At 39.9% G+C, this 27,290-nt stretch overlaps 2 protein-coding genes across 3 annotated transcripts; one reads left to right on the forward strand and one right to left on the reverse strand.

Moving 5' to 3' along the window:
• Window positions 1-12,643: 12,643 nt before the first annotated feature.
• Window positions 12,644-15,184, forward strand: LOC116710829 (prothymosin alpha-A). Of its 2 annotated transcripts, none has more exons than XM_032550072.1 (5): window positions 12,644-12,856; window positions 13,434-13,514; window positions 13,881-13,944; window positions 14,132-14,205; window positions 14,300-15,184. In XM_032550072.1, the coding sequence occupies exons 1-5, from the start codon at window positions 12,806-12,808 to the stop codon at window positions 14,369-14,371; spliced, it is 342 nt and encodes a 113-aa protein (XP_032405963.1). In that variant the 5' UTR covers window positions 12,644-12,805; the 3' UTR covers window positions 14,372-15,184. The 2 variants fall into 2 exon arrangements, with proteins under 2 accessions (XP_032405963.1, XP_032405964.1); XM_032550073.1 differs by having other exon boundaries at window positions 14,135-14,205.
• Window positions 15,185-17,334: 2,150 nt separating this feature from the next.
• On the reverse strand, window positions 17,335-26,863 carry slc45a1 (solute carrier family 45 member 1). The gene is given in 10 exon segments (XM_032550382.1): window positions 17,335-18,000; window positions 20,968-21,193; window positions 22,322-22,527; window positions 22,645-22,821; window positions 22,915-23,068; window positions 23,157-24,043; window positions 25,382-25,606; window positions 26,245-26,337; window positions 26,426-26,796; window positions 26,798-26,863. Coding segments are annotated over 10 exon segments (2,418 nt in total). The 5' UTR covers window positions 26,848-26,863; the 3' UTR covers window positions 17,335-17,971.
• Between the last annotated feature and the right edge of the window lie 427 nt (window positions 26,864-27,290).

Below are 27,290 nucleotides of genomic sequence, written 5' to 3' on the forward strand. Positions count from 1 at the left end.
GCTGTTCTACCGTGCCGGGCAGATTACCATATTATAAGCAGTCAATGTGGTTTGTTTTATCCACAGATTAAAAGAAGAAAATCTCTTAAAGCCAAATGTCATGTCACCCAAGAGCAAAGATAGCATTCACTACAGAGAGCAGCTTCCTATATAACATAAAGCACAGGATGGGCAGCTTATTTTAAGCAGCATATTTTCAGTGCCACTTTTGTGAAACAATTAACAAAGCGAGGTGCTATTTTTATCTCCTAAAGGTCACTCTGATGCCATCATCATTCTTTTTTTTATTTTTTTTTATCCGTGTCGGCTGTGCAAGGATTCGAGGAGAGGAATCACTTGACAAAAGTGTTCTGAAGAAGGCAGCGACATATTTGGGTCAGAGTGTTTTATTTTCCTGAGATGTCTCCTGTCGGTTAAAGGTTATTTCCAGGTACATTTTGACAGCAGCGTTAATTCAGGAAGCGAAACTGCCTCTCGCTTACGGCTTGCCTTTGCGCAGGATAAAACTGTGTGGCTATGAAAACAGATGATCAGATATGAAAGGGTTCTGTGGCGGTGAAGCAGTTGGGTGGTGGGTGATGAGATGGAGGAGGCTGCTTTCTTTGAAATTCAACTCTCACTTAGCCTCCCCCCGTCTCTCCCTCCCAAAAAATTTCTCTGTGCACACGGCTCTCTGCATTGCCATAGTAACCTTCCTTTTAATCACAACAGAAACCTCATTTCCTGCTCCTGACAAAGAGACCTCATTGCCTGTAGAGTCTGCTTACAACAGCCTTTTTTTTTTTCTTCAAAAGCCCACCTCCTTCTTCTACAGGCTGAACCTATGGGCAGCCTCCCCTTTTCACCATTCATTTCCTTATAAGCACATATTCTCCCTTTTAATATTCTCTTTCTTTTTGGGAGAATCTTTTTCTTTTTTGTCATAATTGACCTTTTTCTTATTTATTCATGTCAATTTTGGATACAAAACTACACACTTTTATAGAATTTTCAGGGCATTTCACAAAGCAGTTCATCATTTTGAAGTCAAAGGAAACAGCAGAATAAGAAAAACACAAAATACTACCAAGTATGTTTGGTCTAGTTTTTAGAGCAAATATTTTAGTACACTTGAAATAAGACAAGACTAACTTCGAAGTAACTTTTCAGCAAGATATAGGAGTTTGTTTTAAGTAAACAAATATTGAATATTAATATTTAAAAAGTACTATTTCTACTGGCATATTATTTCACTTATACCAAGACATTTTCCACAGAAATAATCTGCCAGTGGAACTACGGTACTTTATCATCAATCTTAAGGAATTATGTGCAAAAAAGCTTTCTTGCACAAAAGTTACTTGTAAGTTAGTTTTGTCTTATTTCAAGTGTGCTAAAATGTTTACACTAGGAACTAGACCAAAAATACTTGGTAAGATTTTGTATTTTTGCTGTGGAAGAATCTGGATAGGACAGATAGTTGTGCACAAATCTGGCTGCTAAGGAAAAGTGGCAAGAAGATTGCCATTGTTAAAAAGAAAAAAAAAAATAAGAAGTTGTTTGTTGTTATTTACAACAGTGTTTCCCAACCCTGGTCCTCAAGGCACACTGTCCTACATGTTTTAGAGGTTTCCCTGCATTAATGTGCCTGATTCATCTGACTGCAGTTCAACATACGCCTGTTAATCAGTCATCAATTGAAATCAGCTGGACTGACGCAAGGAAATACCTAAAACATGCAGGGCAGTGTGAATTGAGGGCCAGGGTTGGGAAACACTGATTTACAAGACATGTTGGAGACTCAGCAAACACGTGGAAGACGGAGAAGATAAAAATGAAACTTTGTTTGATTTGTACATGTCACATAAAGGACACCGTGAACGTGTGAAACAAGGTGAGATTAACCTCAAATTTAACTTCCTGGTCTACATGCAAAGCCCTGCGTGTAGCAAAAAAGCTAATGCCATCTGTGAAACATGGTGGTGGCATAGTCATGCTGTGGAAATGCTTTTATTCACAAAAACAGGCAAGACAGAAGCATGTGGCTAAGTCCAGAGCAATCCTGGAGGAGACGTAGTAATGGTAGAGCTTAATTTTTGGCAGGAAGATCCTAAACATACAGCCAGAAGTTTTAGAATGGCCCATTCCAAGTCTAAACCGATATCCAACTGAGAATCCGTGGCAACAGTTCAACGTTGCTGCTCAGAGAGCGTCTCCATTAATATTTTTGCAATCCGCTGTAGTTCCAGTCATCTTATCTCCAGGAACCTACACAACCAACTGTGCAAGATGCAACATGCAAACACATGCTGAGCTTCCACAAACTGGTAGCTTCACTCCCTTCAATGGACCACAGAGCCATCCTTTACTTTCAGCTTCCCAGCAGTTCTACTCCGTCTGATTTGAACTTTTAGAGTAACTTGCATTCAAACATATATCACTAAGCTGTTTAAGTACTTCTATGTATGACCAGGGTTATCTACTTCCTGCTTCAGGCCTTGTTCTGCTTTGGGGGAATGAACAACAGCATGTCAAGTCGTAAAACGGCTTGTTCCCATTTATCTCTGACGAAACTCTTATCAGGGCCCAGAAAAGCTCCCCTTGTCCTCCGTCTCCACTCAGTCCTTCCCCTCATGTCAGCCTGTCTCCCTGTCCTGTTTGTTTATTTGGGATCTTTGCCAGGTATTTCCCCACTCAGAGAGCCTGAACTCACATTTTGCTCCCTCCCATTAAAGTAGGCCACACCTCCCCCCAGCAGAGTCACTCGCATTCCCCCCACTTCTCTTTTCTCCCTCCCACGAAGGTTGCTAAGCAATCACCCACCATGAGAGCTGGTGCGTTTGGTAGCCATTTAAATCCTTTAATATATTTTCAAACGCTGCTGTGAAAGCAAGGGCGTTTCCTTTATCTTTCTTGGATCAGTCCATCTCTGGATTAAAGGACTCACACTGCCACACACTTTACATTCAGACTTCAGAGACAAAAGGCGGTTCTGGTCATTTATAGTCCGGGTCCATCTTTAGGTAGTTCCACTTTGGACCACAGGGTGGCAGCACTGGCCGTTTCTCTGCCACACAGCCTGCAAGACATTTTCACTGCTGTTGCTAAGCAATCCTTACTATCATGCATTACCTGTGAAACAGTTTTCTGTATTTTCACAGATGTCCCTGACACCATCTTGTTTTTGTCATCACCATTTTGAAAATGCCCCAGTTTCCATTAGGAAAGCTAAACAGAATTATGTAGAATCAGATATTTATGCAAAAATAAAAAGCCTCCTCGGGTTCATTGCGAATGATTGTGAGTGAGTCCTGCATGTTTCTGTTGGGTGGGTGATTGAAATGCGGTCTGTGGTGGTTAAATATTAGCCATGTGCTGTTTCAGTTGGCTCCATCTCATCATGCAGGAGGCAGGAAATGTGCTCTTGAGTGATTAGGCCTGCAGCCTCTCGGCTTCCACTTTACAAGCAGTTAGAGGGATCTGTGTGCTCTTTGATTTGATACGCCGCTCAGCGTCTGCTCAGCGTTCCGAGATGTTACACTGACCACTTTCCTGTTTTAGGCTTCATCCCTGCTGATCTCTTGCTATTTATTTTAATCACCCAACTGTTTCGTCCTTTTCACTTTCCAAATCCCTGCCCCCTCCTCAGGTCCCCGCGTGTGTGAGTCCCTCATCTGAGCTTTGGTTGCTGTGCAGATGGCTCTTTGTTGGTTCTTTACAATAGGTCTAAGGTCAGAGTGCGTCCTACCATCCACTCACTTAGACTTCTTCACTCCAGCTGACTCGTGGCTGTATTGTAAAGCTCATTTAAGCAGATATACTGTAGACTGTCATCGCCGCTCGTGTGAAAAACGGTTGAGTTTCTGCACTGAATTAGGAGGAAGTTGTAAAACCGCAGATGTAGTGAAAAGATAGCCCGGTCATCTCAAGCTGTGGACCTGTTTCAGTTTCTAGGTTTTCAAGTGTGAGCTACTTTTCAAGTCCTTGTTTTTTTGTTAAAAAATAGAAGCTTGTTTTAATGTATCAGTGGCAGCGAAGCTTTTTTACAGCGTCTCTGAAAGCGAACAGACTCAGGAAAATCAGCCAGATCAACCGGAGAAATAGAAATGCAAATCTGCCATCTGCTCTGCGATCCCAAACCACCCCTTCTTCATCATTCCGCATCTAATGTAACATTTACACTTTGCTCAACCTCTGAGATTTATTCAAAGGGCAGCGTGTGGCTTGGTTGTTTAAAATGACAGGCAGGGATCCAGTGTGGCAGATTCAAATGAAAAGCATACATTTTGTCATTCAAATCAAGAAAGCAAAAGTCAAGAAAGCAAAAAGATAGAACCTTTGAAAGGTTCTGCCATATGCATAGTAATGTTCGCAGAAGCATGTAGCCTTAGCGCCAGCCTGCATTTAGTCTTTGAGAGATTAAGAGTTTTCACATGTGCTAAGTAAAAACTTCTGGGCACCAAGAGGCTGAGACTCTTGGAGGCAGCTTGCAGCAGGAGAGAGCAGGTAGAGTGAAGGAAAGGCGGGAAACCAGAAGGAGGAGGAGCACTTCTTGCAAAGCTGTAGGAATTACTGGAAATTTCCACTTTCCTCTGGCAAGACAGTTACATGGGTGGAGCTAAGAGGTGAAATAAATAAGGTAGCAGAGCTCAAGTATAGCTCAAGTCGTGTGCTCTCGAAGGAAACCAACCTAGTTACTGCTCACACCCTCAGCCTCTAATGCATCGGTGGATCCATTAAATATTCCTATCCTTATGCTTGTTCTCATAAAATAAAATATCCAATCTATTGCTTTTTTTATTGAGGTTAAATTTGTGCAGGTTATTTTGGAGATGCTCAGAGTCTTGGGCAGAACCTTTGTAATGAATGTAAGCGCTAACCTCATGTGTGTGTTGTTAGAAGTCTTGTTGTTGCTTCATACCTGAATACCTCAAGCAACCCTTTTCCCATCGGCTTCTTCTGGCAACTCCACACCCCTCAGCTAGCTGGGAAATGTAGTCCCTAAGGCACAAACTACAGCTTCTCTTTGTTCAATCAGATGTTCACACTACATCCTCAGAGGGAGCTAATGCCCAGCCTGGTGTTTTCAGTAGCAACGCTGTTTATAATAAAGCTCATGAAGCAACATTTCACCTTGTGTACTCGCATCCTGTCCACTCTGAAAGAAAAAAGGAGACAGTTGTTTAGTGCCTATAAAATGAGTGACTTTGAATTGAACTGATACCAAATAGCCCTCCATAAGAGAGTGTACAGAGATCAAGAGGCAGCTATAGTCTGATGTTTCCTCAGACCAGAGTAAAGAACCCTGCGGGGAAATGTCAAAACCAAAGAGGACGAAAGAGGATAAAGGGACAAAATGTCAGAATCTTTCAGCAATAATATAAACAAACTGCACTGACAGGTCATTTGAATCTGCTATTTTTGTCCAAAATGTGTGAAATCTCTGCACAAATATCATGTTATATTTTATCTTTCAAATAGCCAAAACCAAAATATGGTAAAAACATTTATTGTACTGAATAAAATGTTAGATCACTGTGATATTTATTTGAAAGTGCATCATTCCATTAACAACAGAAATTAAAGTCGATTTTGGGAATTATATGTAAATACACAATTTAACCGCTATCCACTTGGAATTTTAAAAAGCTATGAAATTTGCTAATTGTTGTATGCAGTGACAAGGCTTGATGCTGTTAACATAGCAAGGTAATAATATCTCTCTAAACTCATGTTTAAGACAAAATGATGTGCAGTAATAAGTTTTTTTATCCACTAAAGACAAACCAGTGCAATATATTTTTGCTGCATTTTTCCTACTTTCCATACTACTAATTTAATTTAAAAATATAGAAAGTCTGCGGTACAACTAATTATATGTTAGTGCTACTATTGCTATGTGCCAAATGTGCAGCAGTCATATTTGAATTTGAAGTTGATACTGTTTACCTTAAAGCCAAAACCTGATGTAAGAATAACGTCGCACCCAATGTATTTGTGTTCCAGTTTAAAGTAGGAAAATGATTGGGATTAGCTAAGTGTAGTGCTTAGCAACTGGGATCATTACTCTTAACAACTTAAGTGGCTTAACAACATACTTCTCTGCATTGTATTCATTCAGACACTGCAGCAACATGTTCACTAAAATATTCTTAAAGTATGCAACGAATCTGATATAGAAACAAACAGAAATGCAAACAATAACTTCTGATGTTTTCACCAAGTATTTCCTTTCATTGTCATGCTGGATTTTGAGGTCAGATATGAGCTAAGATTTATGTTCTAGTTGCAAGTAACCAAAGAAAACGGATAGGACATGCTAGTTGTTGTATTCCTGCATAGTCCTGCATAGCATTGTTACCAATATGCAGTAACTATGAATTTGTATGTGTTGTAAGTTTAAAGCCCTAGGAACAAGTTTACATACAGATGTTATATTGCACTTTGTATTTGTCTACTTTATTAATGAGAAACAATCAGTTGTGTGCAACAATCGCTAAAAATTAACCCATTTAATCCCACCGGCAACAATTGTTGCCAGACATTTTTTTCTAACTTCTGGAAGCTCTAGAAGAATTGTTTTGACTTTTGGCAGCTAATTGAAGTTTTAAAATAAAATAATAATGCGTCTACTCTAAGCAATATCAATTTCATGTATCTAGTGTGAAAGGTCACATGACCAGACCTCTTTACTTCCCGTCTGTAACGCTGGAGGTAAATGTCTGTCACAAACCTGTACAAGAGGAAGTCAGTAAAATATTTAAATGAACAAATATAAATAAAATATTTTGAACATATTTTCTTTCAAGTGTCTTCTACTGATATGTAAAGGAAATTGTATCCCTTCATTCATCTTTTGATCATAAGAAGAGTGAATGTAATCATGGCAACAATTGTTGCCGCTAGCAGAATACATAGTGTGCTATGTGCTTTGCTGTTTATTCTGTATGCCTTTCTGTTCCCACACAGCTTAAAACCATCAAATATTTTAGATCTTCTAGACCTGAAGGAACCTCAAAATGATGTCTTCTACATCCCTCAGTTGAAACCCTCCCCTATTTCACCCCCCCAAAAGGCGATCCTTTCCACAGAGTGTGGCCTATGCACTGAGTGATCACTACTAGATGATGCTACGCCTGAAACTAGTTTAGGACAGAGCCAAGGTGTAGCGCTTGGTCTGGTGGAACTGGGAGAATTTCCTCCCCGATGCAGATTTGTTCATACTAACATTTTCACCTGACTTTGCCTCATTGATGAAATGGCCAAACGAGGTCAAAGGTCACTCGGCACATTGAGACTTTGACATTTGCTGGATGTGGCATTGAATCTTTATGTATCTAAAACATTTCTGAACACTCTAGTAGCCTATTCTTTGTTATAACAGGTTATGCATGTCATGATTTTTCTTATTTTTTATATGTATAAATAGGCCATATTTGTGTAATTTAGACTATCCAGTTTCCCACCGGCAACAATTGTTGCCGAGTATAAAACCTACATTTTCACTAACATAACCAACATAAAATGTAGTAATTCATAAATATCATGTGTTAGGGACGTCCAAGGATTGAAATGCATGAACTTATTTTGCAGGAAATAATTTGGGATTAAACGGGTTAAATGCAGATGTGCTTTGTTCTGTTTTTAGGATTGTCGCACCAAGCCAAATTGTTCCAAGCAGTAAGTTGGAAAACCAGTGGGATTCTTAAAAGTGTTGCACTTAGTGGCTTAGCTAACCATTGTTAACGATACTATCTAATAATTATCCATTTCTCAGCAGGTTGTGTATTCAAAAGCCAAGATTTTTACCTGCAGGAGTCACATTGAATTTTGAAAATGGAGGTGATAATTAGTCTTTCTCACTCTGAACTCTTATTTCAGAAGGTGTTTTCAGGTTTTCCTTTTTTAAAGCTAAACATTTTGATGTCTGAGTACAATTGCTTTGCACCAGATAGCCTGACTTTCAGACTGGAATATTCATCTTAAGGAGGCATTGTAGTTGACTTTTCTGACTTGGAACTTGGAAAATGTGACGTCCAGGAACACATAAGATCATAGGAGGAGTAACATCTCTGCAGGTTCTATTGGTCGATACGGCACACGTAAAGGTCTCTGCTTGCAGTATGTTTCCTTCATCAGTGAAGGGCTTTCTTAATTGTGCTCATTGCAGACGAGCACCGTCACAAACTTTCCTCTTTACTGTATGCATGACTTAAAGTGCCCCATTGTGAAGTTAATATTATGTTGCATGAGCCAGTGAAAGGCAACCAGACCTCGCAGGACACTGCTGTTCAAAACAAAAGAGCTCAGTGTGCCCCTACTAGTTCCTCCAATTATCGGGACCCCTCCCCCGCTTAGTTCTGACCTTTGCTCTTTGTTGGGCCCCATTTTGCTCTTCCCCAGAACACTGAAATTCCACGAGTGAGGTCAGGTCTTTGTGCCCAAGAAAATTAAGGTGAAATTAACCTGCTTGTACTTCACATCTTTTCTCCTAAAGTCCCTGAACCCAGCAGGTAAGGAGCCCTGTGCACTAAAAAAGTTTTTTCTTAGTTGGCTTCAAGTGACTGCTGCTGCACAATATTCCATATTTTTTTTAAAACAGAAGTCACTGAGAACACAAAGGGGCTTTTCTTTAGATGACTATTACTTTCTGTGCTCTTACAGCTTTCAGTAGCTTAAATAAAGTTTTTTTTTTTATTCCTGGGAGTGGAAAGTGTGGTAAATAGAGTGGCTGGCAGAAATAGAGGGAGGGAGTTAAACTTACCACATCACATCTCTTTTCCACCTTCTTTACCCTGACATTTGCTGCGTCTCCTACCTGCCGAATGGACAAGGTGCTCACACGTTTGTGTTTGTTTTCCTGCAGGTCACTTGAATTTTAGGTAGTCAATTGAAGCATAAAAAAATAGACAGGAAATGATCTCACAAACAACCTTCTTCTCTTTGATTGCTCCTATTTTCCACTTGCAGAGAAAGTGAGTAATGCTCTCTGCTAAGTCTGCTGCACTGTTCCACCAACGGGTTTCCAGCAGGGACTGCTGTTCTTGTGATTTTAACATTGAGGATTTCTGTGGTGTTTTGACTTTCTGAAGCAGTGTTACTTGTGCATGTTGTTGCTCATGAAAATTTTTGTCATTTCAGGTGGACAGTTTTTTGAGGCCGAGATCGTTCATCTCTGTCTTTTTCCGTATTTAATGTGACATTTAGCCTTTACAGGTCAAGCAAAAGCCAAACAAATTTCTCCAGGGAAAATAATATAACAATTTTTAAAATAGATAACATTTGTTCAGCCTACCTTGAAAAGATTTTCCAAATATATCCGTTTGTGAATGTCTGTGGTCCGCATTCCTTTTCAGGTGACCTCAGAGATTTACTTACAGACTTCAACTCTCTGTTTCCAAAATGTTACTTTTCTTTCTTTCTACCTAAGCCATTCCTTTGTGGCTCACTTTGAAGTTGAAAAACAAAATCCCTCAAATATCTGAAGGTCTGTTAATGATTTCCTCTTTCTTGACAATTTCCATCTGATGAAATTATCCCCAGAGCATGATGCTGCTACCTCCATGTTTCAATGTGAGCATAGTGTTCATTCTGAAAGTGTAAAGTTCTGTTTCTCTGTCATCTATGGCCCAAAATGTCCAGTTGGATCTATTCAGAACATAAAACATTCTCCTTTAAGGTTCTGGGAGATCTTAGGATGTTTTCTTTCAAAGAAAAGGCTTCTTTCTTCCCACCTTTCTACATCCAGAAACATGGAGAATGCAGCAGATTACTGCCACACACAACCACCACTAGTAAAAACAATATGCTACAGCTTCTTCAGTGCTACTTTCCATATTGTATGTTCACTAACTTTAGGAAAACACCCGGTGTTGTAGCTGCTCTCGTGTTTTTCCCAAGTAGTTTTCAGTTTTCATTGATGTGTGTCGATATGTGATTGTCTAAAATTATTTTTAGTCTTCCCCCGCCTGATACTTTTGTACAATGAGATTATTTTTGCACTTCACACCACCAATCCATGGCTTCTGCTAAATGATGGAAATGTCAGCAAGATCTTGTTAATACAGCTGAACTTCAGGTTCTTTAGATTCTCTATAATTGATGGCAACCTAAGGATAGTAAAACCTTAAATATGTGCACATTTTTACAACCAGATCATTGCAGGTTTTTATTTCTTACTTTACCCTATGATAAGTTTGTTTTTCAGTTGAATTATAAATGGATGTTAGTCATGTTGGATGGAAAGATTCTGGAAAATATTTGTCATGCTTTGATTTTTAAAGAGGTGTGGTTACACCTAGAGAGCAACAATATATTTGAATTAAAATCATTAATTGTGTCACCATGGTTCAACAACCAGAGGAACATATTCAACATATGAAATGCCAACATAAAGAAGAAGATAAACAGTCAAAAAACCAGCTTTTACCCTGAACCCAACCCTTTGATCTCTATGGCTAATTACACTCCTCGTAATTATATTCCAGCTAAATGTGGGGTGAATGACAACACAAGGCCTGGAGGCTTCTTCGGAGTCTGTAACATTTCCAACACAACGAGATTAAAGCTGAAACAGAGAGCATTTGATTTCTCAAAGCTTTAAAAGTGGAGAGCCAAAAAATTGAAAATAGTGTCAACGTAGCCAGCTTGAATGTGCTCAGGCAAGTCCAGGACATTTTTAGGATCTTTTAAAACAAAAAGTTAAACTGTGTCATAGGTGGAGTGCGCTAAATGTTTTAGACGAAGAACCAGAATGGGTGGAGAATAAATTGTTGCAATGATGACTGAGTGGTAAAAGTTACTTAGTCGAAAATGACAGGCGGTTAAGTGGAACAGTAACAGGAGTGGCAAATGTTCAAGGTGAAATAATTTAGCTGAAGATGACAAAGGCAACTGAAAAACACTGTCTGTCTAGTGCATCAACATCATCAAATGCAGCTCTCCTTTTCTCAAGTTACAACCTACAAACTTCAGTTTATTTTCATTAAATAACAAACTAACACAAAGTAGAGCATTACTGTTAAGTGAGAGAAAGATGATCTTTGGATTTCACCAACTTTTTTTTACTAAGAAATTCTGTAAAGTGTAGCGTGCATGTATTTTCGGCTCAATCTTTAGGTAGATCTTTAGTATCTTGGCTCATTGAAATATTTGCCAATTCTTCTTTGTAAAATAGTTTGAGCTCAGTCAGATTGGATCATGATCTACAGACTGTGGATGGATATTTAGGGTTGTTATTTGCCAAAAAAAAAAAATAAAGACACTTCAGTCTCAAGTATTTTAAAGCCTCCCAGAGTTTTTTTATACCATTTTATTTATCACCACTCGCTTTATTACCTTATTAGAGAAAAGCATTCCCACAACATGATGCTGCCAACTCCATGTTTTAAAGTGGAGATTGTGTGTTCACAAAGCCAGTGTTTGTTTTCAAACAAAGGATTTTTGTGTGAAAGCCCAAAGGTTCGCTTGTAATGACAACAACATATTCTCCCACATCTTTGCCAAGTTCTTTAAACAGAGCTTATTGTGACTTCTTTCAACAATGGCTCTCTTGTTTTATGGCGTGGACAGCCAATAGGTGTCATGTCAACAGATTTCCCTACCTGAGCAGTAGACCTTCGAAGCTTCAAAGGTCTGTCATTTAAAATTGATCCTCATTTCTTGGTAGTTTTGCAGTCGTGTGATACTCTTGGTACATCAAACCTTCATGTTTGTGTTGATTTACCACATGACATTCTTAGAGCGTGTTTAAATTTGTGGCTGAATTACTATGCAATAGTCCTTAGTGCAAAATCTTCTTTCCAAATAAAGATACTTGCTTTCTGCCTGCTTGCAAATCAGTGGAAAAATACACAACATTGAAAGATGAAGTAAAGACTGTCTGTAGTAAACTCAAAAATAGGATTGTTCATTAATTATTTCAGCTTGTATTTTATTTTAAAAAAATCTTACTGATATTTATTGTTATCCAAGTGACATTTATGCAGCAACATGCTTTAGCAGTTTGTAAATACAGATAACAGCAATTTATTGTCCAAGTTAATGGACTAATGGGATGCTAAATAATGTAACACGTTTTCTTTTTTTTTTTTTAGAAACGGATGTTTATCCCCCAGGTTGTGCAGAAATTGTGTTGCCCATTAATTTGCAGCGTAATAAATTAAAGATGTAGAAATTTTGCTAATTGTTTTGGCAGGAGCAATAATCAGGTCTTGCAAAGAGTATAAGCACACTTAATCTGGTGCACATTTGAAGAGTTAAATATGGAAAGGAGGAGTGGCTGCCTGCTATTTCGTGTGTAATTTGACACCTTATTTCTGCAGAACAGACCGCTTAGACAAAAGATGTTGCCTCTGGCCATGTGGTAGGGATACTTGTAACAATGTATTCACTTAAAACAAACATGTAAAAGATCATTTGAGTATTATAACTTTAATAACTGTTGACTCCAGCCTATTGGTCGCATTTAAACTGGAAAACACTAATCATTTTTATATATTTAGTTAAAGAATATACAACAGCGCTTTAAAAAGAATTGACCAATCAGCGACGTGATATTCGGAAGGCGGACCTCATAGTTGTGATCGACATGAGACTCAGCCAATCGCTGACCGCAGTGGCCGACTTCAACCAATCAGGTGGCAGATCGAGCTGTGGCGTCCAACGAGAGTGGATTTTCAACGAGCCCGAGAGAAGAGCGGAGAAGGGAAGACATCATTTCTCTCTCAGTGTCTTTGGGGCTAAGCACTCGACGGCAACGAGACCGAGGAAAAAAATATTTCTCAACAGGATTATATTTATATAAAATAAATAACAAAAACTAGCCATGGCCGATACAGCTGTTGATACAACCGCCACCACAGAGGTTACAGCCAAGGTGCGTCTTATTCAGTTTCCATCTCTTCTTCGAAGTGTCGTGTATAAAAAAAAAAAAAAGATTTAGCCAACTTTTTTTTAAGCTCGTAACAGTTTTACTGAATCAGACTGGACAGGTTGTATAAAACGTGAGTGTTAAAATTACTTGATTTAACTCGAGGAACTACTTAACGAAAGGTGTATTTCATAAATTACTGCCTTAAAATAAAAAATTTTTCGACGTCCATGTTCGATGGAGGTCATTTCTTGTCGATGTTCTGTTATGAAAACCTGTTGTGTGTTTAAGATTTAAACAAAAAATGCGCAAATGTGGACCGCTTCGAGGAGACAAAGCGGCTGAAACGGTGCAGCTGGTGAAGCGGAGCTGCTGTGGGCGGGAAGCCGAAAGCGCGTTCACATTGCGCGGCATGGGGACCGAAACGCTTTCTTTTATAAACAGTTATCCACCGTGCCGCCATTTGTGTCCTTCAAACTGTGATTCTCTTTTATTTTCTTCTGGTGGTTGTCGAAAGAGGATTGTGTTTGAACGAGTGCACTTTACGTGAGTGAAGCGCTGACTCGGTGCTCTTATTTTGTAGGAGCTGAAAGAGAAGAAAGAAGCAGAAGCAGCGGAGGAGGAGAAGTCGACCGAGAGCGGGGACGCACCTGCCAATGGCACCGTGAGTCTGAGACACAAACCCCGCCGCATGGCCTTTTGTCTTAGCGCCCCTCGTCGTGCAGGTGTCGCTGCTCGCCCGGCTCCCCCTCCTGCTCAGCTGCTCCCTCCGCTCCAGGCTTTGTTTGGGTTGTGAAATGGCACAGATGTTACAGCTAGCAACCCCTTTTTTTTTAGACGTCTCCGTTGGCCTCTCTAGCCTGTGGTTTCTCACTGCTTGGTAGTTAGTCCTCTGGGGAGGTAACAAGACCTCCACTCACTTCCCCTTGTTTTTTTTAAGTGACCCCCAAACGAGATTACATTTGCTAGGTTGGGATCTGTTTAATTCCATTTTAAACAAGTTAAAATTGTTTTGTTTATTTCTTTGCAGAATGGTGCTGAGCACAGTGACAAAAAGGAAGAAATTACAGAGGAGGAGCAGAAGAATGGAGCTGGTATGTTGCTCTTCTTTTCAAAAGTATATATATAAATAAATCCGATTTGAAATGCTGACATGTTTCCTCTGATCTCTTTTTGCCCCTGATGCATGAATTCCGATTAGGTGTTCACCCCGAGCAAGTGCTTACCTGGATATAGGTCGTAAAGGGTGTAATTTATGATGTGACACCCCTGTCTTTGCAGAAGATGTGGAGGCGGCGCCCCCTGCTGAGGAAACCGATGCACAGCCGGTGAAGCGTGCAGCTGAAGAGGAGGAGGTGAGTTGTCATGAGGCTGAGTTGTAATTGCTTTGAGTAATATGGTGATTCGTGCAGCTTTGCTTATCTCCTAAATCTGTTTTTCTCCTTTCAGGACAAGGCCGAGACAAAAAAGCAGAAGACAGAGGAGAATGGCGACTCAAAAGAAGCAGACGTGGAGGCTTAAGTCTTTACCCTGCTACTTGTTTGCGGCACTGTCCTACCAGTCTGGTCAACATTGCTTCGTAGAGCTTGTGCTTTCTATGTTTTCGATAGAGATTTTCCTTTTGGTTGCTCCCATATTCTCACATTGCACTGGAGTCTTTGAGATGTAGTGGCCCTGCATACTTCTTTTTTATGAAATGTTATTTATTGGTCTTGAAAATGAGCTTTTTTTTCTACTTGTTCAAGTCGGGCCACGCCATAAGATCAGTTTTTTCATTTCCTGACGTTTCACATCAGTCTTTTAGAAGCACAATCTCTATGCTAAGTGTTGACCAGGTGATTCATACATACAGGCAGCTGCTCACCCTCAAGGCTCATGTTGACCTCTCAGATACACTTAAAAGGACCAAAGATAAGTTTTAAGCAGGGGATAATAGACAGTTGTTGGCATTATTAGTCGAGGTGTCAATTTTTGTGTTAAGCTGCTACTTAATTCCTGCCTGCCCTGTTAACATAACAGATGGTGCAAATGAGTAAAGGGGCTGTCTCTTACACCTCCACTGATTGTGTAACCATTTTCTTTCCTGTGGAGGCAGGAGTTTGCAATGTTAATTAACCCCTCTTAAATCTTAAGGCTTTGGTCATTTGTTCTGTATGCATTCCACTGCAAGTTTGTACCATTTATACTTTTTTTTTCTTGCATTTTCAACGAGTTTTATGTTATGGTTGAGTAGCCCACTTCTGTGTAGACCGCCTTTTTCATAACCAGAATGGCATTTGGTTACTTCAGCCACTGCTTTGTATATTCTGATTAAGAAATAAATTTGTCTTTTTACTTGCGTGTCTGTCCTATTAGTTTATGCTAGCAGATCAGTTTTCTGAAATTGATTTTTTATTTTTTTTTTCTAACTGGTGATGTCATTTGACCCACATTTTTTTCTTTTAACATGGAAAATGGCTGTCTTGGAGACAGGAAGCGGCAGGGATAATTTCCCTCTCGGTAATGGAACTAAAAGCAAGCAATCAATAGCTTCCTGTTAAGCGATGCCTCCCCCTGGTGGTGGACTTTAGAACTTCAGCTTCCAGTGAGAACACGCATCCACGATCCTCATCGATTTATCCCTGCTTCAACACAATCTGAATCCTTTTATCGGACGTTAAGCTCGACAGAAACCCGTAAACGAGCCACTTACTGGATTCAGGTGTGTTGGAGAAGGGTCACTTAAGTTTTCTTAGGGTACTTTTGAATTGTACCATTAAACAGTCAAATAATAGGAAAAAAAGGTCCTATTTTGGTCTCATAAAAACCTGTTTTATGGAAAATTTAAATCGGTTCAATAAAGTAATTTTAAATTCAGAAATTTGGGACTTTTGAAAAGTGAAATGTTTGTCCTTTAATTGGACCAAAATTCTTTGTCATTATTTTAAATATCTGAGTTGTTTTTGATCCCATCTTTCTAAAACATTATTGCATAACTGACAAAGAGCAAACAAGCTAATTTGTTTTAAATCTGTGACATAAAACTTGTACAAACAAGTGTTGTAGGTTTTAGATCAAAAGCCATTTAAGTTTGAGCTTTAGTTGTTTCTTGTCTTTTATGTCAAGTTTGTCCTAGAGGTGATTAGTCAAATGATTTAAAAAATCTCAGATTTTGAATAGTTTTCCACCAGTAATCAAACAGTTAACTCACTTTAGAGCCATTACACCTTAAGTGAAAGAATATCTCAAACAAACTAATACTGCATGTGAACATGGAAACATGTCCACTGCTCTGGACATTTTCTTCATTGAAGTCTTATTTTACCGTTTTAATAAACTAAAGTCTTATTCTATTGTTTAAATATGTTTCTTTGTATGATTAGTTTTAAACTTACTTCTAATAAGCTTCACCAGGAACCAGGGCTTCAAATTTGCCTGTGACTAGAAGGACTAAGCAAAGAACAAAGGTTTATTTGAAATGTAACATTGTTTTATGTCCCGTCCTGATTAAATAAATTTGAAATAAACATGTTTATATCCTCACAATATAGACTCTAGGCCTTGTGAAATTTCCTGAAAACTCTGTGGTTTTTTTTTACAAGACTTCCCTCCCCTAAACTTCCCACTAATGCACTCTGATGTAGCAGTCTGAGCCGTCAGCTTCTGCAGCGATGACCTTTTCTCACATACCCTCCCAATGACTGTGCTGGACAACTGTCAAGTCAGCAGTCCTCCCTGTACTGTGTAGGTCATGACCTAATTCTGGATTAAAGTCTCTTATATTGGTATTATGTAATATTCTGGTATTTTATTCTGGGGTTTCATTAGGAATAATCCTTATTCATAACTTAGCCACTTGAAATATTACTGTAGTCTTTTGTTTTGGAAATTGAGTTTTGGATAATGCTATAGTTTACAATGGCAGGTAGAAAAAGAGGAGTGAATTTAACACAAAAAACTCAGCTTTTGATTAATTTCAGAAATATTTTAGAAGAAAATGTGAAAATTTCTGAGCTTGAAAAGTCAAAGATTTGCAAGAAAAAACTGAAATTTGGAGATTAATCTCAGAAATTTTCTAGAAATTGCCTACCGATCTGCGTATCGGTGTATAAATGTGTGTGTGTTTGTGAGTGCGACTGGGTGAATGTGACTCTAGTGTAAAGCGCTTTGAGTGGTCAAAATGACTGGAAAAGCGCTATATAAGTTCAGTCCATTTACCATTTAGAAAAAACTTGGGAACTCCTGAGGTTGAAATGTCAAAAATTTGCAAGAAAAATGTTTGAAATTTCTAGCAAAATTAATCTGAGAAATTCTGTAGAAAAAAAATCAATCTTCGGAACTCAGGAATTTTCTTGTTTTTTCAAGAAAAGAGATTAATCTCATGGAAATTTTAAACCTTTTTTTTCAATCTACGACGGCACTAATATACCCTCATAATTAGATGCAACTCTAATCATCTATTAAAATTTCACTCAGAGAAAAATAACCAACACAGGAGTCAAAAGTGGCAAAAATGATAATTTTAGTTTGAACTGAGCCCTGAATAAAAGTAGCTTTTACATTGATGCTGACATTGAGCAGTAAGGAGGTACCATATAACACAAAGTGTGTTGTATTTCTTCCTCAAGCAAGCTGCAACAGCGAGATCCAGACAGTTACTGTTTCCTAAGAAACGTCAGCGTGGCGGGGATCAGCTCAGTCCAGGAGGCTTCAATAGTAGGCAGTTACTGACATTCTGCAGAGGCGCCTGAAGGTTGAGGTTCTCAGTGGAGCCGTCAAAATAAAAGGCTCTACATTACCATAGTTTCTGCCTTATGGAAAGTTGGCATGGCACAGCAGATGCAACAACAACTTAAATGTGTTTGCTGATGGAGATGAGTTATTCTGGATCTAAAGGGGATGAAGAACTTCCAATGAAGACCTCTGCAGACAACCGAGGGATTGTTTTTATACAGAAATGATGGGCTGAGCCCGGTGGAGCAGAAGCCTACTATTTTAAGCATGCACCCTAACGATGACAAGGAAGGACTCGCTGCTGGCTCTGCAAATCCCCATGGTTGCTTAGTTTTTTTTTTAACGCCGTCCGTCCCACAGTCCACATGAGTCTTCTCTCTGTTTGCCGTTCCTCTGTTTTGCTTGGTTTCACACCCCAGTTTCAACTTCTCCTCTTCCTGACAATGACAAGAATCACTGTCATTATTACAATGGAATGGCCGGGAGTACGTTGACGGCTCAGAGAGCTGTAACGTGGCTTAGTGAGGACCCACAACACTGTTCTCTGGGTCTGTTAAAGTACTGCGAGTCATCTGATGACTCCATTCTTAGCTGGAATTGACTCAAAATTCAGTGTGAAAGCCTTAATTGTAGACCAGACTAATAGAAATATATGTATTGCTGCTAAAATGCACAGTGCAAAGCCCTCCTAAACTATGGGAAAATACAACCAAGTATTAGGGCCATACGAAGGAAAAATAAAATAACTAGAATAAAGTCATAAAATTATGAGAAAGAAGTTGTAATATATCATGAATAAACTTGTACAGGAAAAAGAGTCATAATATTTTGAGATAAAGTCATAATATTACAAGAATAAAGCCATAATAGTATGACTTTACAAAGTCGTAATACTACGGCTTTCTTCTCGTCTTACTTCCAACTTTATTCTTGTAGTATTATGACTTTATCTTAAACTATTATGACTTTATCCTTGTATGAGTCTATTCTTGTAATTTTATGGCTTTATTCTCATACGAGTGTATTCTATTATGACTTTATTTGCCATTTAATTTTTCATATTTTCCTACTGTGGCCCTAATACTCCATTCGTAGAAACATGTAAAGTTGTGGCCAAAAGTTTTAAGACTGACTCAACCTTTACTGCCCCAGTGTTTGTGGTGGCAATCTGCACGGAGTCTAGGATGTTACCAGGAGCCCTGAATATTTACTTTCCTAGAAATTGTATAAGTCATCACTTTGTGATTCTATCTGAATCAGAACAGCAAGATTGTTGTTTTAAAAGAAAATTATTGTTTCACATAAGATCTTTTGTTAATCTTTAAGGAAATATTAAGTGCTTTGGATATAAAGAATTACTTGCAAATGATATTGCTGCTAGACAAGCCAAACCGAAAATTTGTGAAAACACCAATTCACAGCAAATGTGGTCTCAAGGCACTTAAAAAAATTGCAACCCCAATCTCAAAATTTAAAGCTGCAGTATGTAACTTTTATATAAAAAAAGGTTTTTTTGTTTTTTTTACATATTTGTTAAAACTGTCACTATGTCGTAACAGTATGGTTTGAAACAGATGATATGTGGAAAAAAAATCAAGCTCCTCTGCCTTCTCCCTGCTGCCATCTGCACAGCTACACTGTTCCATTAGGAACAACCAATCAGAGCCAGGGGAGGGTCTTAGCGCTGTCAATCATCTTCGACATCCTTCACATCCTCCCCTTTTCTTTCTGCTACACATGCAGCTAGCCACCAATGTTCAGGCTAGTTAGCATGACTACTGATAATGGTGGATAAACAGTTTTTCTGTAAGTTGTTTTCTCCACCATTAGCATATTGAGCAGCGCGTACATGATTGACAGCGCTCTGATTGGTTTTTGCAGAGGTCAATACTAGCACTAGGAGGAGGACCTTTCTCTTTACACAGACTATCTGTCTCATACTATACTGTCACGACATGATGACAGTTTGAACAAATATGTAAAACACATATTTTTGTAAAAGTTACATTCTGTAGCTTTAAGGGACGGGGGTTGCCAACAATTCATTCCTTTTGCTCAGGAATGAATGACAAGCAGGCAAATTTGAGTTTCTCATCCAACTTTCAGTCTTTTGTCCTTGCGGCAAGGAGAGTATTGTATTACCACCACTGGAGAGCTCAGTCAGGAATAGCTATGAAAAGGCTTGAGTGTTTTTTGAATGAGAAGTTATAGTATTGGATTCTTGCCGGGTTTCAGACGGACAGCACAGCAGTGACAACTGACAAACAAATACAACAAGGACAGGCTGAGATTCTGCACAATATACCGTCTGGACTACAGGGTTCTGGGCTAAAGTGAAATTCTCAGATCAAGACCCATAAAGATTATTAGGGGCATCTGGAAAAAACACAACTTTTCTAACGGGGAAAAGGTGAACAGTCACATTTTGGTTTAAAAACACTGCCATAAATCTAGCAGAATGGATAACAGTTTTAAGGCAAAAGCAATAAGAAACTGCTGCATGGATCAAAACTCAGAAAATATCATAACCCTTTGAAACTCCAGTAAACAACAGAAACATCTGACTAAAGGATCAAACAACATTGAATAAAGTTTGTAGAATAAAGAAACTTCAGTCACAAAACCTTTGGCCACCACTTCACTCAGTATTCTGGTGAATATTAAAAAATTGTTGTCCTGAAAAAGCTCTTAGATTTATGTGAATTTTAACAGTGTGAACAGCCACTGGCAGCACTTTCAGTGAAGAAAATCCTGCTGAAGTGTGTTATTAGTACTCTAACTCAGAGAAACAGGCAGGTAGACATTAGTTAGGCCTCGTGACCAAAAAACAAAAAAAGCTCTGAGAGACCACACTGCAGCAGCTCATGCAGATGTTAGGCAACTGATCAAAGGAAAGAAAAGAGGGGAAAAGCTGTGGTTAGCTTGATTCACACTGTGATCCTAAACACCAAAAAAAAAAAAAACAGGCAGCAACAAAACGATGCAGTACGGAATCAGACAAACAGAAGCTCAGCTCAGTCACACACACATTCACAGACGACGTCACATTCATTTGCAGAAAGTTCAGGAAAGAAAGCATGGGCACACACACTGTAGGAACACTGGTCATGTTTATGCTTGTTGGAGTTGTGGCCAATGTCTGTCTGTCTGTCTGGCCCTGAGTAGAGCAGTGCGGATTAGCGTAAAATCTGTGAAGCTGTGCTGAAACAGTGTGTGGCAGGATGTGCAGTGTGTCTGTCACTATCATCGCTACGGAGGTAGACGCACTCGCACACCGAGCGACGGTATGGGAGCGTGTGGCATTCTGTGTGTTTTTTTTTTTTTTTTTGTGAGGGTAAAGTGAATGAAGAGGCTTTGCTAAATGTGCGCCAGTAACGGCTGGGTCTCGCTTTCGGGGGGCTCACCCTCAGGGGGGGGCAGCTGGTACACCACGCAGAGGGAGGAGTACAGGCAACCCACGAATGACATCAGGCTTGCAAAGTACATCACCCCCTGAGCCCCGCCCACCAGTGAGGTCAGAGGTCCCATCGCCACAGAGACGAGGATCTGTGCCAGGAAATACTGACAGCTGAGCAGAGAGATGTCCACCCCCATCCCGCGTCTGGTCCCCTCTTCGGACGAGCCGCAAAACTGCAAGACAGAATAAAATTTGAATTGAGTTAAATAAACAAAAGTAGCGTTGTCTTGCCTGTACACACTATACCCAGCAGTTTTTGTCTTTTATTGTGCAATAAAATATAAATCTGACTAATTGTAGAGCATTTCAGACTTTAGTTTGCAGCCCACCAACAGGTAGGCCTTTATCATAAGACACGTATCCATTTTTACCCTGCAGCATTATGTGTGACTAAGAATGATTGTGATTCAGATCCGGAGTGCATTCACACCAGCCACATTTAGTCTGTTTTAATCGAACTTTAATTTGTGTGCCAAGAAAGTCCAGTTTATTTGGGGAGATGTGAATTCTGATGCAGGACTAAAAAAAGCAAACTTTGGTCCACCTAAAAACTTAGGTCTCATTCGGTTGAAATGAATTCTGGTGCGTTTTCAAATGCATATGTGGATGCTAAACGCACCAGAGAATGCTCCAAAAGTAGGAAGCGCACTACAGTGCAAAGCATTCTGGGTAAATACAACCAAAACGAGAGTGTCTAACACCAGAGGGAGAAATAGATTGTGGTCTTTTGCCAAAGATAAAAGAGAAATTCATCGAGCACGAAACTCTGATGCCACTCCATTTTTTTTACATTTCATAAAGAAGAAAGTTGTGCATTGGAGAAGTTCTTTCTGTTCCTGTCAAAGGTTCACAAACACACCCCGGTAGCATCAATGTCAATTTAATTCTGTATTTTGTTGTATTCAAACTGTTCTTTTCTCAAGGAGGAATAATATTACAATACAAAACTTTACAATTTTCCAAACAACAGGAGTGGGCACAGGTTTGCCATAAATAACATTAACATGTAAGTGTATTGCACAATAAAAGTCATGGACCTTAACCGTATTACAAATATGAGGATTACATTTAAAAGTGTAAACTGTGCCAAGAAATAAAATAATTAAAATGAGCTCAATCAAATTTGTAGTACTGTCAACAAATGTAAAAAGCGCCACAAGAAATAAAAATATGTGCACCAAATGTAATATTATGTAGACTGAGAGAAAAAAACAATGGTTTAAAAATAAATCTAATTTCTAACTAAACAGTTCTTGATGTTACAGCATTTAAAAACATTCTGCACAACAGAAGATGCTTACCTGAGGGCTCTGGTAGTATTCACACAGCAGAGAGTAAGGCAGCGTACACAGAGAGGAGAAGAGCACGCCATAGGTGACACAGAGCGAAAGCACCACATAGAGGTTGGTGGATAGCGTTGCAAGGCCTGTGCCCAAACCAAATGCCAAGTAGGCAAAAAAATAAAGAGTGCGTAGGGAGAAACGTTCCTCTAGTTTCTCCAATATGGCTGCAAGTTGTAAAAGAGACGTAGAAAAACAGCAAGAGTCAGACGTTACTTTGTATAAATCCCATCAAATTAAGCTTTTTCTTGCATGAAAAGTGAACTGTTCAGTTCACTGCTTGCCTGAGTAGAAAGCAGCGCTGAATGCATAGATGCACATGCCCCAGCAGCCCATGCTGACGCCAGCATTGTAACGCTGATAAGCTTCAGAGTCGTGCGGCGCTTTGGGGTCTCCCTCAAACACAACCTCGCCCATGAAGTCGGTGTAGAAGAGCAGCATACCTTCAAATGACAACCAGCCTGACAATAAAAAGAAAAGAAAGAAAAACAAACATTAATTTATTCAAGAAATTCAAAAGACTAATGTTTATTTTAGTGATTAATGACTCTCACCTAAAAAATGATTAGTGCATAAGCTCCTCAGAGAGGGAGGCATTCTGTAGATGGCTATACACAGCAGCTTCATGGACATCTGGGATTCTCCTGTCTCCACATTTTCACTTAGATCACTCTCGTATCGCACTCCGTTTAGCAAAATATTTGCCACCTGATCCAGAGAAAAGCAAGAACATGTAGTTTAGAATTAAAACACAATGGTAGCTGTCAGATAAACAGCCTGCGAAAGAGTTCCTGACCTGTTGGCTGAAAGTCACTGTTCTCCTCCGCCCGTTCTCCAGCCCAACAATCTGCGTCGCCGTGGGCTCCTCCATCAGCGCCAGACTCTGAGGCCTCTTCAGGATCCCAGCAGAGGATCCCCGGTGCAGCCCGCCCCCTGACTGAGACCCGGCTGTGTCCGCAGGAGCGCCTTGAGTTTGTGCATCTCCCTTGGTCTGAGGCCCCTCTGCCTCCTGAGCCTCTTCAGCTGGATGGGACCCCCCATCAGCCTCAGTCTGCCCTGCAGGGGGGTTACCCGCCTTCTCAGAGGGAGGGGATTCTCCTGTAGGCAGGGGCATGGCAGTGGAGCCTGAAGCCAGGTTTGGAGGCGTCTGCTGGCCTGTGTAGCAGTCTATAAGCACGCTGTCTATGTAGGAGGTTCCTAACGAAGATGCAAACTCATTGATGCCAGTGAGTGAGCTGTCCCTGCTTATAAAGCTGCCATATTTTGGAGTGAGGGGACTCAGGGGCGATATGGGGCTGGTGAGGCCGGCACACAGGCGTGCACTGGCGCTGCAAGAGTGAGCCAAGGGGTCAGAATTACCTTGATGAGACTTGGGAAAGCTGTAGCTGTAAAGTCCATCCTCGTCCTCCTCGTCCAGCCCCGGACCGGCTCCGGGGGGGACGGGAGGAGACGGAGGCAGAGGGAGGCTGGGGCTTTTCAGATGGTTCTTACTGGAGTTTCTGTTTGGTTGGCTCTTTGGTAACGGCCTCTCAGGAATGCTCATCAGAGTCATGGCGGTGGCGAACACCAAAGTGATGCTGGTGAACAGGTATATGACCCTGAGCTGACCCCCCATGGACCTCCCAAACTGCGTCTGGTCCCAGTTGATGCCGCCTACGATGTAGCCAAATCCTCCTCCCAGTCCTGAGCGCGGGAATGGAGAGGGGAAAGTAAGAAACTCCAGTTAAAACTGGTAATTATTGCTTTTAGGTGCTGTTGTTTGTGTCTTACATGTATTTAACAAACTAAACGAGGATCGGACATTTAGTTCCTTCACCAGCTTTGTTTTGTACTCAACTTTATGGGGTACAAATCGCAGCTATGAAATTTTTCACCTACCATGTCTAAATTTGCAACCACCTGGCAAACATCTTGAACTTTACACTTCCTATGTCAACTGATAAATTTATATAATGGTATATAATTTAGATCATTTATATCTACTCATTGTCTGCTGTACAGAAATGTGGATTTATGTACTATACATGCACTAGCAGACGAAGATAAGTACAGTAGTAAAAAAAAAAATTGTAATTAAAACTAGCCTTACTTTAGAATAATTTACTTCAGTAGAAGTAAAAAGCCTTATCATAGAAAGTACTGAGTAATAAAAATATTTTGTGAAAAAACTACTTATGAACTGAGTAACTTTGATCAGAATTTCTGATTTATATATTCTATGTGAAGTGTTTTGACAAAACAGCTAAAATTATGCACAAATTCTAGTCATTTTAAAAACTAAAATAAAAACAGTGCAAAAATAAACAATGTATTTACAAATCAACAAAGTAAGATAAAAAAGACACACTTTTCAGATTTCAATTGTTTTGTAAGATAAAGCTATTTAAATCAATACTCATTCAAAGTTATGCATACCTCTGGATAGATCTTAACAACATGCTTGAATTCACTTCAGTTTGGTTTATTTATACAACACCATTTCATAAAAAAAATATTCTTCTGACTGAATCCAGTATTAATGATTTGGAGTGACCCGGTCAGATCCTTTAGAGAATTGAGCTAAAGATTACGGTGATGGAAAGGAGGCCTTTGATTATCAAAGACCTTTTTCTTTTTTTCAGCTAACCTTTATGTAACCAGAATAAAAAACTTGTTGAGATTAAAAATGTTATTTACAAGAATGTCATGGGCCTGAGAGCAGTAGAAGAAAATAAATAGATATACAAAGATCTGGCCAGTGTTTACTAGAAGCGTTTGATTGCCAACAAAAAGCTTTTCCACTACTTATGGAGAAGATTATAAATAATAATTGATGCAAGTTTTTGTGAAACCTTAAGTAAAACCAGAAAAGTTACTTCTCCTTTCACACCAGAAACAAACTTCTTGGAAGAGCAAGAACAACTTTAAATCAGAGTATAAATAATATTGTTATTGCAATATTATTATTATATTGTTATTGTTCTGCTTGAGTCTAAAAAGTCAACATATACCACACCAGCAAAATATTTTTTTCTTTATTACCTGCTAGTAATGCATGAATGTTGAGCCCCCTGTCCTGATCCTCCGGGCTGCACACGTCCATCATGTAGGCGTGGCTCGGGTTGTCGGCCGAGTCGGCGCTGAAATCCATCAGGACCACGCCGCACACCGTCAGGATGATTCCCCACTTGTGATTTGATGCCGTGTCGGCCAGGACTCCCCCGATGTCTCGTCCGTTCAGAACCAGGGTCAGACCCACTAAAGCCCCTGAATAGAAGAAAAGCAGAAAAAATACAACATTTCTTACATTTTTAGAAACTGGTGTATGTTATCTATACATTAGGTTGGTATAAGATCATATAAAATATATTTATTTATTTTAAGACATTATATCTATATGTGTACTCCTCCTGTAGTTAAAATAATCTGGCATAATGAATATTAAAGCTACAGTAATAATTTGCATACAACTTTCTAGAGACATGTTGTCAGTAGTTAATAGAATAAAATAACAATGTTAATTTTACTCAAACATATACCTATAAAAAGTAAAATTAGAGAAACTGATCATTTTAAGTGGTCTCTTAATTTTTTTCCACAGCTGTATATCTGACTCTTCCATGGCTGACCAGCAGTGTGCAGCAACAGGTGGTGTACTTTTACTCTAAACTCCATAAAGCTGGAAAAAGATATAGACTGGCAATGACAGAAAACTACTTCGTCTTTATAGAAATGTATGTGAGGTTGTTTTTTTTTTTGCATTTTCTGCAAAAAGAATTGCCTAAAAGTTGAGATGAATCTCTGGACTGTGGTAGATTTTTATGATTTTTTTTTTTTTTGCTCTGTTTTTGACCAATATTCAATATAAAGCAGGATCACTGTATTGTTCTTTGAGCATGTCTCACCTACAGCCAGAGCAAAAATAAAAGGTCTCCTTCTTCCAAACCGGGACGTGCAACGATCACTCCATGCTCCTATAAGAGGCTGAACAAGGAATCCTTCAAGACAAACACAGAAAGCAAGATTTTTAGTCTATTGTGAAAGTGAAAAAACTGCTAACCTGTTACATCCCTGTGATGCACTCACCAAGAATGGGACTAATGAACCACACCAGGCTGTAGAACTGATCCGGGAGGCCCATTTGTAGGAGAACAGGGGTCACGTAGGCCGTTTCCATGGCGTAGCTGAACTCAATCCCGAACAGGATGCAGCCATTGAAGAGCAGCTCCTGGAAGGTGCGTCTGGGGGGAAGCTCGCTGAGGTCCAGCTGGTCCAGGGGACAAGGCGTGTTGGGCGGGGGAGGCGGTGAGGGTCGTATCAGCTTCCTACGCTTCGGCTGTCTTTGGAAGTTGTTGGCTCTGTGACTGAGGTGCCGTGTGGTGGATGTCGGGAAGCTGGCCGTCTTGGGCAGCGTGGTCCTCCAGAGGCCTTCCTGAGCTGAGGATGACCTCCCTCCCTGGACTGGCCAAGAGAGGGTCTGTGGGGGTCCCCATGCCTGGAGATGACATCTCTCTCAAGCTGGAGTGCACTGCAGCATAAGGACAACATAACACGCAACAGCAAGATGAAACTGAGACGTGATTAACTTGTGTTTTGCTTTAAACCTTCATCTGAGGGGTCAGCCTTGGATCAGAGTGTGTTTTGGTGCTGCTGGTGATTCCAGCTACAGCTGCTGAGAGGACACTGCAGTGATCAGCGGGCGCACTGCATCCAGTGCGCATGTTGTGCGCAGAGCCCATGTGCTCTCCGCGGCTGATACAGCAGTGTACTCTGCGGCAGTGCTCTCATGACGCCTGTTTCCATTTTAATTTTTCATGCAGGAAGACAAAGTCGTACACAATGGAGCCAAAGCAGAGACTGTTAGGGGGAAAATGCATCACCATCGGTCGCAATTCAACGAATATCTAAAAATATGCGGATTGTTGGTATTCACGTAGCCTTAGGTCGGTTG

This window comes from Xiphophorus hellerii, chromosome 20, assembly GCF_003331165.1.
Source record: "Xiphophorus hellerii strain 12219 chromosome 20, Xiphophorus_hellerii-4.1, whole genome shotgun sequence".
NCBI lineage: Eukaryota > Metazoa > Chordata > Actinopteri > Cyprinodontiformes > Poeciliidae > Xiphophorus > Xiphophorus hellerii.